Source organism: Cyprinodon tularosa, unplaced genomic scaffold (genome assembly GCF_016077235.1).
Source record: "Cyprinodon tularosa strain WSP-4 unplaced genomic scaffold, ASM1607723v1 ctg1166, whole genome shotgun sequence".
NCBI classification, from domain to species: Eukaryota; Metazoa; Chordata; class Actinopteri; order Cyprinodontiformes; family Cyprinodontidae; genus Cyprinodon; species Cyprinodon tularosa.
The window spans coordinates 17,541-32,915 of record NW_024037966.1 but is presented as its reverse complement, the minus strand read 5'-3'; the positions used below and the strand labels follow the sequence as shown (position 1 = coordinate 32,915).

Below are 15,375 nucleotides of genomic sequence, written 5' to 3'. Positions count from 1 at the left end.
TGTTGTATTTTCTTGTCATAATTTTGTACTAAACCAATCTAAAACGTTATAATCTAAGATAAAATGAATAAAAATAAAATTTAAATAAATATTTTTTGTGTTTTTTTTTAACTAAAATCCACATTTATCACTGATTTTACTTTTACTGATTAACATGACACCAATGTAGTATTGATTTTCAAAGATCAGCAATTCACCACCCAAAAACTTTTAACTGGATATTTGAAACTAAGCCACTAAACTGACAACTTCTTTTCAACATATTAAAGTTGAATCTTAAATAACATGATGATTATGCGGTGTGCTACAAAGAGATGTTTACAGATGGTCAAAAACAGCCATCTCAGAATTTATTTAAACAATTTCCTTTCAGATCCCATTGAGTCTCTTAAAACACCTCTGCTGTAAATTATGTCTGACCTTCCCTGACTGTGAGGATTTGTTATTTATATGGTCATTTTGTTGGAAGGAAACTAAATGGTGATGACATGTGTGGCCTCTAGGTTATGTGGCTGGAAGTGCTGTTCCTGAGCAGAGCTCTGCAGAATCAGATGTTGTTTTTGGTGTAGATGGAACAGGTGACCATCAAAGTACCAGAGCCATAAAAACCAAAGCTGTTTCTGGGTCAGCTGAGAGCACAGATAATGTCTCTCCTGAGGAAACACAGAGTGTGGCTGCAGCAGAGAGGACATACGTCAAGAGTCAGCCTGAAACAGGACAGGGAAATCTCCCAGATGGGGAACCTGGTAAATGATTCCTGGATGCGAGCACCTTGACAGACTCAGACTGCATGTTCAACTGAACTGAGGAATGAAGGGTTTGCTGAGTTGCAAATTGCCGGTCTAACCTGCCTGATGTTTAAAAAAATCCCACTCTTCTCTGTAATGTCTTCCTCACCCACCGAGGATGCTGCTCCACAACCTTTTTAAAGAAATCAATGATATATATTCTACTAGACGAAATGGATTTTCTTCTTCCTTGTGTTTTGTTTTCTTTGCCAATAGTTTTGCAGATAAATCAACGCATGATTTTATTCTTTTGCATTTTGTGCATGAATTGAATTGCAAGTTTAACACATTTGATATATTTAATCAAAATGAGCAATCAATGCTGCAAAGAAAGGTTTTAGAAAAGACTTACATTTCTGTCTCTTGATTATTTGTTGTCAGAGAATGGCAGAGTTTCTGTCTCCGGCGGTCAAGGAGCTAAACCAGCCAAACCTGGTGAACATCCATTTTTTCTCTCCTAAATCTCAGTTTGATACAGTTTAGTTATGAGGTCTAAATTGATGAATAAACATGAGTAGAATATTTGAAGAAAAAAGATAGTTGGATTGTTTTTATATAGTTTAAACCTAAAATTGATATATTATATTAAAAACAAAGTTTATTTTTCATTTTATTTCCATATTTTGAGTCCTTATTCTTATTCTTTTGTTTTTGCAGACTGTGGACCATATGGACAATGGATGAAGAGATTAAAATCTGGTAAATTTACAGAATTATTGTGTGTGTATTTATATCAATGTGATCTAATGATGTAATGAGGATTTCCTGAAATTATCAAAAAGTTTAGAACCTATGTACTGCAAGCAAGAAAAATACCATTTATCTAGTCTATTTTTTTTAAATACTTTCCATCCCCTCATTAAATTAATCGTACTAAAAGACAGTCATAATCTCTAATAATTCTCCTATAGTTCTTTTAATATGAATTTGAAGATTTCCTCATACCTCCCTCCTCACTATGTGCGGTGGCAAAATGAACATAAGTGCTTATTCAGCCTTCTGAACACTTCCAGTTTCACTCTTATCCTTGTTGATAAAGCTCAAACTAATAAGTTTATAACTTTAGACAAATAGATGCTCTCCTGATGCCATTTCTTGACTTGTAAAAAGCAACACCCATCAGACGTCTGTGTTTTCTTGTGTTTTATATATTAAAAAGTGAAGAAAAAGTTATTAGATGCTTGAAATCATTTGCATATTAGAGTATAGATAAAAAAAAAGACATGTAACATATTTTGCAAAGGCATTAATCGCTGTGCTAAAAAAAAAAAATCTTAAATATATTTTTTTATTTTATCTAAAAGTATGATTAAACCTTCTGGTGTGAAATCCTGAAAAAGCAAACGAAGGTGAAGGTTTCAAAGTCCTGTTTACCGGTAGTTTTGCTGTGTCACTCTTCTGGAACTTGAAGCTGTTTGGTGCTTTATGAACCAAGGTGGTGATGAAGCAAAATAATACCTGCATGGTTAACATTTGCCCCAACTAAACAGTCTATTCTTCTTACCTCTGTGTATCTGTGTGCTTTTATTTACCTTTTACCTTCCTGCTCGTACACCTGAATTTCCTTAGTGGGAGACAACTTTTGATATTTCTATTTTATGCTATTTTAAATCTGGGACGAAGCTGTACAAATAGTTAATTTTTTCTGTTTTTCATTCTTACTTTCCTTGTAATTTAATTTTGGTCCTTATTCTTATTTTCTATTCTCTCCCTTTTTGACTTTTCTTATCTTTTGTCATATTTTCTTTTTGATTTCTTTTTATTTTCTCTCATTTTTTCTTACTTTAATTTTTGCTAAAAAGTTTTCATTTGTTCTTTAAATAAACCAACTTAGTTTTATTCTATCTTTAACAAATCTTTAATTATAAATTGATTTGATTGTGATTTGAGCTTGCCTGAAAAATAACTCATTCATGTATGCAGCAATTTCATCACTTTACCTGCTTTTATAAGCTTTTCGAACAGGTTTCAGCCTGAGTTTTAGTTAAGACATGTTTATCTGCAGGTTATAAAGGTAATCTCAACATTCCAGGAGTTGGTAATGGACATCGAGCAGGTAAATTGACTTGGTTACATCTGTTACATCTCATTTTTTTTTATCATATTGAAGTTCCATAAGTGGATTTTCCCTAACAGGTCTTGGGTATCCCCATGGTGGAAAAATTGCACAGCCTGGTAAAATATTTTATTCTCTAATTATTATTATTATTAATTTTTTTAATGATCATTAAAATGTTTTTGGTAACTGATCTGCATGATTGAAGGTTACGGACAAGGAATCCAGCCTGCAGCCGGTTATGGACATTTATATGGAGGTTTGGTGCCAAATACAAGTCTATACCTTTTCAAAATAGGATTTTGTTGTTTTTATATGCATTTTTTTGTCACATGATATGAGATGATGACGTTGCATGACTAAAGATGAGTTTTTTGTTGTTTTTTATAGTAGGAAACATGGGCTTAGGTAAAGCAGCCAAATTAGGTATGAAGCCTCCTCTAAAAATCTGCTGTTTTAATGTTTCTCAGATTACCTAACATCTGCATTTTAACTTTATTTATGCTCTTTATTCAGATCCTGTGAATAGTTTTGGTGTTGTTGGACAACCTGATTATGCAAGTACGAAAATTTACGCACATTTTGTTTAGAAAATCAGTTGTGGTTTATGTTAATCATCAGAAACTCACTATTTTTTGTTGTTTTTTTTAGCTCTTGGCCAAGTTACACCCATTGAGCAGTCAGGTATGAGTAAAGTTATATATGTGAAAAATAATCGGAGCCTAATGTCACTTAATGTGTGAAAATAATGCTAATTTTTCAGGCGGCACCATGCAGGTCTTATTTAGTGAAGCCCCAGTCATCTCTGCTGGAATTGATGGTAAGACCATCATTCTTTTGCTTCTTCTGAGCATCTTGCAGCAACAGCTTAATGAGGTTCTTCATTTTAATTAAGGAAAAAGTCAGCTGGAGGCTCAGGCTGCACGCTTTCTTCCAAATGGAGCGCCTCCTAGTGGCCAAACACTTGGAATGGCTTCAGAGAAATCCAACGCCAAATATGGTGAGTTCAGTGGACAAGTGATTCTCCAAACTAAATTAGTATATTATTCTACGTGTCCAGTAAAACTGTCAGTTTGTCCATGCTTCCTCAGGTGCTGGGCTACATATTGGCCAACCTGTCAATCTGGACAATAATGGTGTAAGAAATTATGGTATGTCTGTTACAGCTGCACGTTTTGACCTATAACTTCTGGACTTAATAAATACATTTTTGTCTTATGTCTCTTTAGGTTATGGAGTTAACCCATATGTGCCTGCAGGTGAAGCCAAAGCAAATGGAAAATATGGTGAGAACATGTTAGATTTGTAATAAAAACAATTGATCATCTGGGATATTTTAAACTTTTGACTCCTTTTACACAAAGATTAAAATTTTTCATCCATTTCATCAACGTAACCTTTTCAGCGCCAGTTAACTTTATTTTTATTTAACATTTACATTTAATGATAATTCTTTTAAATACAGCGTGCTGTAAAACAACTTGTCTTCATTTAGATTTTTTTTAGATCAGATTAACAGATTATCAAATACCTTGAGCCAATACAAACAGCTGTTTAAATAAATATTATTCACTAAGGGAATAAAACTATCCAACTACCTTGGGCCCATGTAAAAGATTAATTGCTTTCAACGAAAAACACAAATAAACTGAGATTTGCTATATTTTTCTTAGTCTTGGTTCAATTTTAAAGGACACACCCAGGCCTGATTATTACCAGACCTGTTGAAACATGACACAGCTTATGTAGAACACCTCTAACAACATGAAGAAGGCTAAAAGATTCCCAAAAGCACTGCTACTTGCTGCTTAAGAAAAATTATAAAATGGAAATAAAAAGGTAATTTGCCAAACTTATTCCTACAAGACTTTTAGGAAGGAGTGATGAGACAAAAGAAAAAGAAAAAACCTTTTTGGATGGTGTGAGTCATGTAACATATTGCTATTATAAAACAATAGCATTTCAGAAAAGGAATATAATACCAGCACTGAAATATGTTGGAGGTAAAATGATGGTTGGAGGCTGATTTGCTGTCGTGGGCTTAGATGACCTGTCATTTCTGAAACTGCAGTTTATCTGCAAGTCCACTCCTGATTATTTAATTAAAAGATAGATTAAAGTTCTGCAAGAGCGTAATCAAAGTTTGGGCAAAGATAATAATGAGATGTTACTTTAATCAGCCCATTTATGTGAAAAAAAATATCCACAGTGGCTAAACTAAAACAATTCAACAAAGAGGACGAAGCCTAACTTCCTCCCCAGCGATATAAAAACCAACTGGTCGCCATTGCATGTGTTTGATGGCAGCTGTAGCCTCCAGGGATGACATGTCTAGTTATCAGGTTCATGGGATGGATAACTTTTCATATAAGGCCAGATTGGTATGGATTTTTTTTTTTTTTTTTTTTTTTTTTTTTTTACAGTTATTAAGAATTAATTCAGATAAACCAGCCTTATCTTTCCTATATTGATATCCTTTGATTATAACTGCTCAAATTAAAAAAGCTGTTGTTCATCCCTTGCTGTACAGTTTAATAAACTAGACAGCTGAAACATTACTCAAAATGTAATGTAAAGTCATTGCTACCTTTTCAACATGCTTACAGAGGGCCTTGGTGTCAGTGTGAGGGAGGACCCTATGTCTGCACAATACGGTCAGTCTAACAATAAACATGAAAGCTGCATTTTTATTTTTTTTTTATATTAAACGCCTGACTAGAGAACAGCTTCCTCATTACAGTTTTTTTTTTTTAAACAAATGATTCTGATTTTTTTTCAGGACAAGGAGGGATTCTCAACAGTGGACAATTTTTAGGCCTTGGTAGTGAAGGAAATATACCAGGAAAATATGGTACACAATTAACTCCTTCTGATTTAAAAGCGAAAAACAATTTACCAGTAATGGTGTTACCAATTGTCCTTCATCCTTATCAGGTTATGAGACACTTCCTTATGATGTTCAACCAGCTGGCCTAACTCCTGGGGCAACATCTACAGGTCAGTATGGTTAAATATTAAAGAAAAGCATATAATAATCTGAGCATGCAATAACCTGTTTCTCTATATTTGACACCCGGTGCAATAAATATATATATATATATATACATGAATATCCCTCTATATAAATATGCAATAACCCTGTATAATATTCCTGCTATTAAAAAAAAGAAAAAAAAAAGCTGTCATATGTGGATGCACTGTATATAGCCCATGCACCTTTTCTTCCCTTGGCATTTTCTTCTATTTTGACTATTTGAACTGGTGTAACGAGTAAATTTCTCCACTGTGTCAATAAAGCCAATCAATTAATCATGTCAGCAGTGGAGATACATTCACTAAATAGCCTTCAGCTCACACAAATAAATAAAAAATCCAAACATTTAGATAATATCGATGGCATAACTACTGAGATCCTGATCAATTATGACCAAGGGAAGTCAGAAATTGTCTCTGTTCAGGAGATTTTTTTCCGTATATGACCAGCTGAGAGCTTATTCCACTAACCTTGAGTGATTGCAGTTCCATGTAGATTTAAAAACGTGTCACAAACACTGACAGTATAAAGCTTGAAAAAGGCAAGCTTCAACATACGCATGCATTGATTGTTTAGTTAATTATTCATATCCTGTAATGCAGGTCCCATTGGATCACCATACCATTCTGCACCATCCGGCTTTGAAAATAATGGGAAAGACGTATCAAAATATGGTAATTATTTATCAAACGCAACATCATTAAAATAAATTAACCTGTTTATCGGATTTGCCAAGAATCTAAATATTATCAACTACGAAGTATCAACCCGTTACCACTTAGCATCCTTAAAGCTACATTATAGTTCTTTTATAATTTTTATTCATAGTTCTGATTGTTAATATTTCAAAGATTATGTGTGAAGCTCTTTTCTTGTGGTGTATGATAACACCTGTTATCAATTGATAATCTGCTATCAATTGATAACAGGTGTGTGAAAGCTGGGAAGCATCTAAAACATGCAGGGCAGTGTGCCTTGAGGACCTAAATGAAATTTTCTTTGAAAAAAAAAAAAATCATATTTATTTTAGGTAATTGCAAGGAATGATGCAAGTTGTGATACGGATAATTAGATAACTAACTAGATAAAAACTAGTGTTGCGCCGATGCCATTTTTTGGCCCCGATACCCGATACCTGGCTGTGCAGTATTGGCCAATACCACAACGATACTCTCTGTTTGAAACTGATGTGTGTGTGTGTGTGTGTGTGTGTGTATACATGAAGAACAACATACTACTTGGATGTAGAATAATGGCCATCATGTCTTTGTCAAGCTGCTGCCTACCTTTGTGAAGCAGGAAAAAGACTAAAACAAAGTGAATCCAGTAGAACTTTTTATTGCCCACCTGGAATAGGTGACAATAGTTGAATAACTTTTGGCTCTCAAAACGGTATTGGTGCCCTATTTGTGGGTGCTCACCGATACGACCATTTTAGTGCTGGATCAGGGCCCTGTCCGATACTGGTATCGGTGCAACACTAGTAAAAACAAATTATTGTAAAGGATTTTTTTTCTTTTCGCTGAAAACGTTAGAGATTTCCCAAACAGGACTGGCTGAAATAGCTCATTATTAGATCGTTCATAGTGGCTCCTGATGAATTTGAGCTGTAATGTCATAAAACTCAACTATGTTTTTATATTTAAAGGGAAAAGGAACAGCTTTCATTTTGAATCTGCAAAGAAATTTTGCAAGAGAAGACATTTATGCTCACGGACGACTGTGTGGTGCTGAATTTCTTTTTTTTTTTTGTGCGCATGACAAGAGGCTAAAAGTAGTGTGCTTTTTTTTAAAAAAAAACTGTCATTGCTTTCAAAAATTAAAGAATTTATCAAATGTATTTATCAAAAAAAAGAGAATTAGATAAATATTAGCATTAAAGAATTATTTACAGTATAGAAATATTTAACTGTTTCTTTTTTCCCCTCCGATAGCTCGATATTTTAGTTTCATATTTAAGTAACCCAAAGCAGGTGTGCATTAACACAGTTAAATGTTTTTCTTTTTCAGATCACATTTTTTTTTACTTTATTCACCTGAACTACCGTAACTTGTATCACCAGTTTCATACTGAGTCTACTGTGTAGATTTTATGAGAAATTGAAATTGCTCATTGGATTGGATAGGTTGTACATATCTGGTCTAGGCTAACTTTAGCATGTTTACTTTCTGTTTTGATACGACTTGTTAATAATTCTGCTCCTTACATAATTTGATATAGTTTTTCTAAATCTGGTCTGAACATATAAAAACATGCACAGTTCTCCTGCTTTATAAAATTAGCACTTGAATATAGTAAAATTTGATAAATGGTGTTTTAGCTGCTCAGACAGACGGGGAACTGCTGCAGTCAATTCAGTTTCTTTTTGTTTGAAATTTAGGGAGAAGCCAATTTAATTGGAGCAATAAAAACAATGTGCCTGGAGTAAAATAAATTTTTTGACAGCAGTGAGTGTGAAGCTTGCACACATCACTAGTGTTTTTTGTTTATAATTTGAAATGTCCGTTTTATGTGCCATCGGCTATAGGTGACAGAGAAGTTCCCTATGTTCCACAGATTCTTGGATTTGGGGGAGAAGCACAAAATGCAAAATACGGTAATTTGATTTTGGGTATTTGTATCTTTTCTTTTTCTCCGCAACTCATAAATGACCCCATTTCCATTTCCCAGCAGGTGCACAAGGAGTTTACCAGACACAGCCTCTTGAACCTGCAACTGGAGGTAGAAAACATGAAAAATGCATTGTTATGCCTTATGCGGTTTGCTTAATGTATAAAATATGGTAATATCATTGAATTTGCAGATATGACTGGCATGATGTACGACCACCAAACTACAAAAACAGAGTCGGCAGGAAAACCCTATGGTAACTATATATTTATATTTGTTTATATGTGTGTGTGTGTGTGTATATATGTATATGTATATATATATGTGTATATGTATATATATGTGTATATGTATATATATGTGTATATGTATATATATGTATATATATGTATGTATGTATATATATATATATATATATATATATATATATATATATATATATATATATATATATATGTGTGTGTGTATGTATGTATGTATGTATGTCTGCACACGTGTATAAATATTTCACAATTTTCTTGAAATCTAGTAAAAGGAGAGGTTCCATCATCAGCTTTTACAGTTCAAGGTGAGTGATTATCTGTTCAAAGAACATGAATGAATTAGACCTACATCAGTTATTCTCTTCTAACAGGATATTTTTTGGTTATATTTTCCTGACCATTAGAAAACGTGGGGTACATTAGAGGAAACATGAATCTAGAAGGTAAAGCACACATCATATTCAGAACAAAAGCATAAAGAAATTTATATAATTGTAATTCGATATAAAACCCCCTATGTTGCATTTCCTGCAGCTCCCACTTCCAGCCCTGCCACAGAGCACTCGCACAACCTTCCAGGTTCCTTTACAACAGATGACAGCATGCAGGATTTAACCAATGCTGATGGCAGAACTGCTCCAGAGTCACAAGGCGAGCATCATGTTTCTGATCATGAAGACGAGCAGCTGCCACGTCAGATTCAAATCCAGCAGCATCTCAAACTACATTTTCACCCACAAGGCAAGTGTCGGAGCATGTAAAGTATTTACACTCATTTAACAGATCCATATTACAACTGATGTGTCTTACAAATATCTTGAGATTTTTTGTCATAGAAAGTTGATCACAATCATTCTTGTTAAAACCTTTTTTTTCTTCTAGATGCTTTTCATAAACATGTGCGACACCAAATTGATTAGATTTTTCTTGCAAATTAACTTTCTTGACTCTAAGAATTTTGTCATGGCAACGAAGTAAATAAGCCAACGTAAAAATAAAAAAAACCACAAAGCTTTTAACATTAGCTTTGATGATCCCACCAATATATTTTGCAGTAAGGTAGATGGGGTCACTGTTTATTGTTAGTTTTTCAATCCACCCATTAAAAGCAGCGCATTCATCTAACTGCTGAATCCTCTGCATGGCTTTTGGACAACTTTTACAGAGCTGTCAAAATCTAAACAGAAGCTGAAAACTTTTGCATGTTAAAAAAAACATAGCTGATAGGACATAACTATGTAATAACCAGGTTATTTCTAGTTTTTTACTTTCACACTTTTGCACAGACAGATTTTCTTGTTGTTGTTGAATTATTGTTATTATTATTAAGGTAGTCAATAATAGATGTACAATTTTACGATCCAACAATTTGTGAATAAAAATCTTAAAATAAGTGTATTTACCCTTAATTTGTGCAGCTAAGTAAGATTATCAGCCAATGAAATTAGTATTTTCACCCTTAAAATAAGATTATTAGATATTATGCACTTATAATAAGAGCCTGTAGTTGTGTTCTCTTATTTTAAATTTAAGTGGTCTTATTCCTTTGGCACCTACTTGCTCAAGTTAAGAAAAACAATGCACTTATTTTAACAACAATTGACTTGGATTTCAGTTTTTTTGCAGATGAAAAAAGTCTTCTTTTTACTAGACCAAAAGGCATTTTAACAGATATTTTCATAGATATTTTTGTAGCTTTTCTAAACTTTTATGATGTGCATTTCTATTTTTAGGGGAAAAGAAATTTGATTTGAATGGCTTCTTTGGGAATAGTGACCATCAAGGTAAGCATCATTTTGTCAAAAATAAAAAGTTTCCTTCATTTTACTGTCCTTACTAACTAATAAATGTCTTTTCTCCTAGATTGACTCGGCTGAGAAAACACAAAAATGCCTGCCATTTTTCCCAACCCAAAAAACTTTACAAACAAACCCAGTATGATGATATTCTTCTGTTATTATGCTGTAAGAAAGAATGTGGTAAAATCACTCCAATAAAATCTACCAATACGGTATATTGATTGGATCAGCTTTTATAATCTGTTAGATGTCAGTCATAATATTTATATAAGGAAATATAAATATGAATATAAGGAAAGCAAACAAAGTTCCTCTTTAAAAACCAGATTAGCTGAAATAGATGTATTTGTTTCAGTAAAAAAAATAAATTCACTATATAGGGGTCTAAATTACCCTTATAGGCCCACAAAACCTAAGGTGTGCCTCTGCCACCAGCATGCACATGGACACCTGACAGATATTAAACACCTTGAAGGTAAAATCTGCTGCTTTTATCTATTAAATATTCCCAAAAAACCCACTGTCCATTGCATTCTTACTTGAAAAACTGCATTGTTCATTTCAACCTTCTCAAAACTATGAAATCCATGCCTGAATGCCTTCATTTAAACTCACCTGTGCACAATACAGATGAAAATATTTTGGATTAATCATGGGATGCATGTAAGCATTTTATTAGTATTTATAAGCAATATTAACAAAAATGCTTATCTGCAGTGAGAAATACAACCACACCATAGTTTGAATATGAAATCAAAGATGGAAGCAAACAAACCAACAAAGGGGGAACTATAAAGGAGCCTGTTTTTGTATTTTATTTTCCTCTTTGTTTGTATGCAGAAGAACTCTTTCACCATAATAAGCTGCAGTTTTGTTTTACTTTATTTCCCAGCAGGTAATGTTTTTATTTTTCATTTAATGTGTGAAAATTCTATTTCTTTTCTTAAATAAGCTCTTTTTTATTTTGCAAGGATGGCAGAACTTTTCCTCTTAATTCTGTAATAGTGTTTCAGTGTAATTTATGAAAGAGGAAACTGTTGTTTTTGTACCAGGCAATGTGTTTATTGTACAGAATTTGATTAAAAACAATCCAGACCCAACTTCTGTCTTTTGTTTGCATCTTTACCAGAAAAAGTAAAATCAGAAAAGCATTGCATGATTTATTTCTAACATTTTCACCAGTTTTGTTTTATTTTCACCATGTATTTAATTCTCTTCTGTGGAGTTAAAGCGTGAGTTAGTTATTAACAATGACAAGGAGAAGCTGCATCAGTGCACACGTTCTTTTGCAGGGATTACCTCAGATTAGGAAGCAAAACCTACTGCTGATTGGTTGTGCTCAAACCATGCGACTTAGACAGCTCAACAAGTTGCCTGCTTGGAATTACACCTGTCCGACGATGGGTCTCAGAGAGCTGAGGGCTGCTGGTGGCTGAGCGTCCTGAGCACAACCTCTGTTAGGATGTAAATGTAGAGGAACTCGTAGAATAGGGCACTGCCTGCACAGAGTCGTGATGGTTCTTTATCAAGGACCACGGCTCTTGGACTTCACAAAGACCCCTCCTCACCTGCAGTTCAACAAGTATGTCCTGACTGGATACCGTCCCGTGTCCACAGCCCGGGAATGCCTCAGGAGCCTCTTCTACATGCACAACGAGCTAGGGAACATTTACACTCATGGTAGGTCTTCATTTCAAAACTCAGTGGTGCTATTCTGATTTTAAAAATCCACTCCAGAAATGGTCAAATTACATTTTAATAGTAGAATAGGTCACCTCAGCACATGGTTTGTACTTTCACTTATGCCGGTTACAGGCATCCTTGAGGGAGGTGTAATGAGGATCTGGGGTATTAGCTCTAATCTGCCCCTGGGAATCCCATAGTTGGAAATATCCGTCAGTTAACTGGGTCTTTAAAGGTGACTGATGCTGCTGGGGTTAAGGAACCAGCAGAGAATGGGACATAATATTTGTCCACTTATTTCAACCTTTTATTTATTTTTAACCTGCAAAATAAAAACAAAAGCAATTGAAATATAAATGATGGCATGACCTTAATCACTACAACAATCGTAAAACTCCCTGAAATTTAATTAATAGTGACACTCTTAGTGGGAGGAAGTCAGTGGTGGCGTTAACATGCCCCATGTGTTTGAGCTACTGCCATTCAAATTGCCCACTATTTTAAATAAAAACCCAAGAGGGACCATTTTCTGTTTCTTTCCCAACTGGAGCTGCATAAGAGGATGCAGCTGTTATGATTAAATGTAAATACTGAAGGACATTCTTTCATATTTTCCCATAACTCAATATGTTTTGGATTCAGAGCACCTTTGCAAACCTTCCTTTTATCACCCCTTTAGGAATCCCCTTCCTCCTTTTCTTGGTACTGCTGCCTTGCAGTATCCCCTGGATGGAGGTGGACAGCACCTGGATATGTGTGGCCCACTACCTGGCCTGCCTCTGCCCCACCATCGGCTCAGTCCTCTATCATTTGTTTATGAATCACATCGGAGGTCAGCATGTCTACAACACTCTGCTCTCTCTGGACATGCTTGGGGTCTGCCTCGTTAACACACTGGGTAAGACTCCTATGATTCCACCAATGCAAGCTCAGACCTTTAGATATGATTCAATGCTTTAGACGCATCTCAGCTACAGTGATGTTAAATGTATCAGATGCATTAGGTGATAGCAGCTCCTTACAATAAGAGTTTTTAATTATCCTAAAAACATAGTTTGCTGTAAGGTGGTAGCAGTGTTCTTGCAGAAAGGTTTGGGTAAGAATGCTGATCTGTGTTTCTTTCTGCATGGATTGTGCATGTTCTCCCAGTAATGAATGCTGGAGGTAAACAATGTATGGGATGGATATATATTGCTTAAAATTCTTGAAACCAAGTTTTGTCTTTTCTGATTCACCTAAGAAGTAAACGCGCATTTATAATATACGTTTAGTATAATCGTAATCATTTGAGAATCTGTCACTTGGATCATGAGTGCTTTAAGATGCTTTTACCAATACATTAGCTGCATAAGATGTTTCTTTGCAGCCATTATGATTGAATGTATATATTAAATATATTGGCTCCTCATAGGCTGCAGCACATGGCCTTCAAAAATCTAGTTATGTCCTACAATGTCAGGGTGCTTCCTGCCAAGGCACTAAATAAGAATGTCAGGGTTTAAAAGCAGCAAGTAAGTGAGTTTGAATTAATTTATGTGGCTATAAGCACTGACAGGGGTAACCATGGTTTTAATTTATCCCCAGTTCTGCTATTTCATGCTGCAACTTAGCAGCTCCAAGGTTTTTGTCTTCATCAACTTTGCAGTCACAGACATTTTTTCCGGTTTTGCCAGAAATGCTTGATTTAACTATTACAGTAAAGTCATGGATCTCAAATTTATATCCTCGAAGGCTGCTGTTCCTAAATCAAATGGCCACAATGTCACCAACAAGCTGAGCTCACATTTGTGTTATTTTTCAGGCTTTACATATAAAAGTATGAGCTGTAGATATCTGAAGCTCCTGCGGAGTTATGACTGGCTGCTGCTTCTTTGATTTAACGCCCTGCATGGTGGCTCTGTCAGGCGTCTGTCCTGATGGCTCTAAATTCGTTCCATCTCCAGATGATCGACTGAACAGAGCTCTGCAAGATGTTCAAAGCTTAAACAACCCCACTTAGATGTCTCTAGGACTTTTTTCCTGCGGTGTTCCTTCATCTTCATGACACTGTTTTCCAACAAAGGATTCTCAGATTAAATCAAAGGTGGAGTCTTCCATTTGTTTAATTTCTCTGATTTTTTTCTAGACATACAAAAAGTAAAGTGAATTAAATATTTACTCAATTCACTTTAGCTCAATATTTGTAAAGAAATAAAATAATTTATATATAAAATCTTAAAAGGATTACTTTTGGAATTAGAGCTGCTGAATTAGAGGAAAGTATCCATACGTTTTCAAATAAATATCTAATGCAGTTGTATGAAAGTTCTTTTAAGAGATTTTTAGAGTTTCCTCTAATAATCTCGCAATCACATTCGTTTGAAGTAGCTGTTAATGTGTATTAACCTGTTGTCACCTCTCTTCCTGCAGGAGCTCTTCCCATTATTTACATCACCCTCCTCTGCTATCCCACCGTCCAAAAGATTGCCTTGTTGGCGTACATCCTCCTGTCAGCCTATGGGATCTACTGCGCCACCACGGCCCACACCAACTTCCTGCGACTTCGGGCTTTTGTCTGGCAGGCATTGTTCCGCTTCAGCCTCTTCCTGTTCCGGGTTTACGGTAACGGGGCGGGCAGCCAAGACTCCCTGCGGCTCTTCGTCATCATGGACAGTCTGGCTGTACTGGGAGGGTTAGTCAACGTCGTCCAGATCCCCGAGCGCTTCAGCCCCGGCCTGTTTGACAACTGGGGCAACAGCCACCAGATCATGCACGTCATGGTGATCTGCTCTATTATCTACCTGCACTGGGGCACCATGGAGGATTTAGCCTGGATTAACAGTTTCCAGTGTCCTGTTGAGTGATGCAGAAGTTGACTTGGTGGCTCTGACCCGGTCCGTTTCAAAATGCACTTTAGTCCTAGTCGCTCAAACTCTTCAGCAGAAGTTCATAATGCCAGAGAAGAAAAAGGGGAACCAACAGCACTGTTACTGAACTCTGATATCCCGTTATCAGATTGAAATCCTGAGCATACTTGATTCATAGTTTGCTAATTTGCAGTAGCTTGTGGGATATAACCCATTACTAAAGAAAAGCCTGCAAACTTGCAATGCACAATAAAGTTTATATTTTTATATCTTGGGCTTAAGTGTATATTTCATG

The 15,375-nt window shown here is 35.3% G+C and overlaps 2 protein-coding genes across 10 annotated transcripts in view; both read left to right on the top strand.

Annotated features, from left to right (window-relative positions):
• Positions 1-10,665, top strand: part of cmn (calymmin) — a 37,683-nt gene extending 27,018 nt beyond the window's left edge. For 3 of the 9 annotated variants that reach the window (XM_038307625.1, XM_038307609.1, XM_038307619.1), the window contains 25 exons: positions 504-746; positions 1,170-1,223; positions 1,446-1,487; positions 2,794-2,844; positions 2,925-2,963; positions 3,053-3,103; positions 3,235-3,270; positions 3,361-3,405; positions 3,496-3,528; positions 3,608-3,664; positions 3,740-3,846; positions 3,935-3,995; positions 4,074-4,130; positions 5,451-5,498; positions 5,624-5,695; positions 5,779-5,841; positions 6,481-6,552; positions 8,407-8,475; positions 8,550-8,600; positions 8,683-8,745; positions 9,019-9,057; positions 9,157-9,195; positions 9,287-9,493; positions 10,486-10,536; positions 10,616-10,665. In XM_038307625.1, coding sequence (XP_038163553.1) covers positions 504-746; positions 1,170-1,223; positions 1,446-1,487; positions 2,794-2,844; positions 2,925-2,963; positions 3,053-3,103; positions 3,235-3,270; positions 3,361-3,405; positions 3,496-3,528; positions 3,608-3,664; positions 3,740-3,846; positions 3,935-3,995; positions 4,074-4,130; positions 5,451-5,498; positions 5,624-5,695; positions 5,779-5,841; positions 6,481-6,552; positions 8,407-8,475; positions 8,550-8,600; positions 8,683-8,745; positions 9,019-9,057; positions 9,157-9,195; positions 9,287-9,493; positions 10,486-10,536; positions 10,616-10,620 — 1,655 coding nt within the window. In that variant the 3' untranslated portion in view covers positions 10,621-10,665. The remainder of the gene's footprint in view (positions 1-503; positions 747-1,169; positions 1,224-1,445; positions 1,488-2,793; positions 2,845-2,924; positions 2,964-3,052; positions 3,104-3,234; positions 3,271-3,360; positions 3,406-3,495; positions 3,529-3,607; positions 3,665-3,739; positions 3,847-3,934; positions 3,996-4,073; positions 4,131-5,450; positions 5,499-5,623; positions 5,696-5,778; positions 5,842-6,480; positions 6,553-8,406; positions 8,476-8,549; positions 8,601-8,682; positions 8,746-9,018; positions 9,058-9,156; positions 9,196-9,286; positions 9,494-10,485; positions 10,537-10,615) is intronic. The other 6 variants (XM_038307647.1, XM_038307633.1, XM_038307600.1 and 3 more) reach the window with 6 other exon arrangements.
• Positions 10,666-11,791: 1,126 nt separating this feature from the next.
• Positions 11,792-15,355, top strand: LOC119798227 (progestin and adipoQ receptor family member 4). The gene is made up of 3 exons (XM_038307580.1): positions 11,792-12,231; positions 12,914-13,132; positions 14,644-15,355. Exons 1-3 carry the CDS (start codon positions 12,066-12,068, stop codon positions 15,075-15,077), a joined length of 819 nt encoding a protein of 272 aa, XP_038163508.1. The 5' UTR covers positions 11,792-12,065; the 3' UTR covers positions 15,078-15,355.
• Positions 15,356-15,375: the final 20 nt, after the last annotated feature.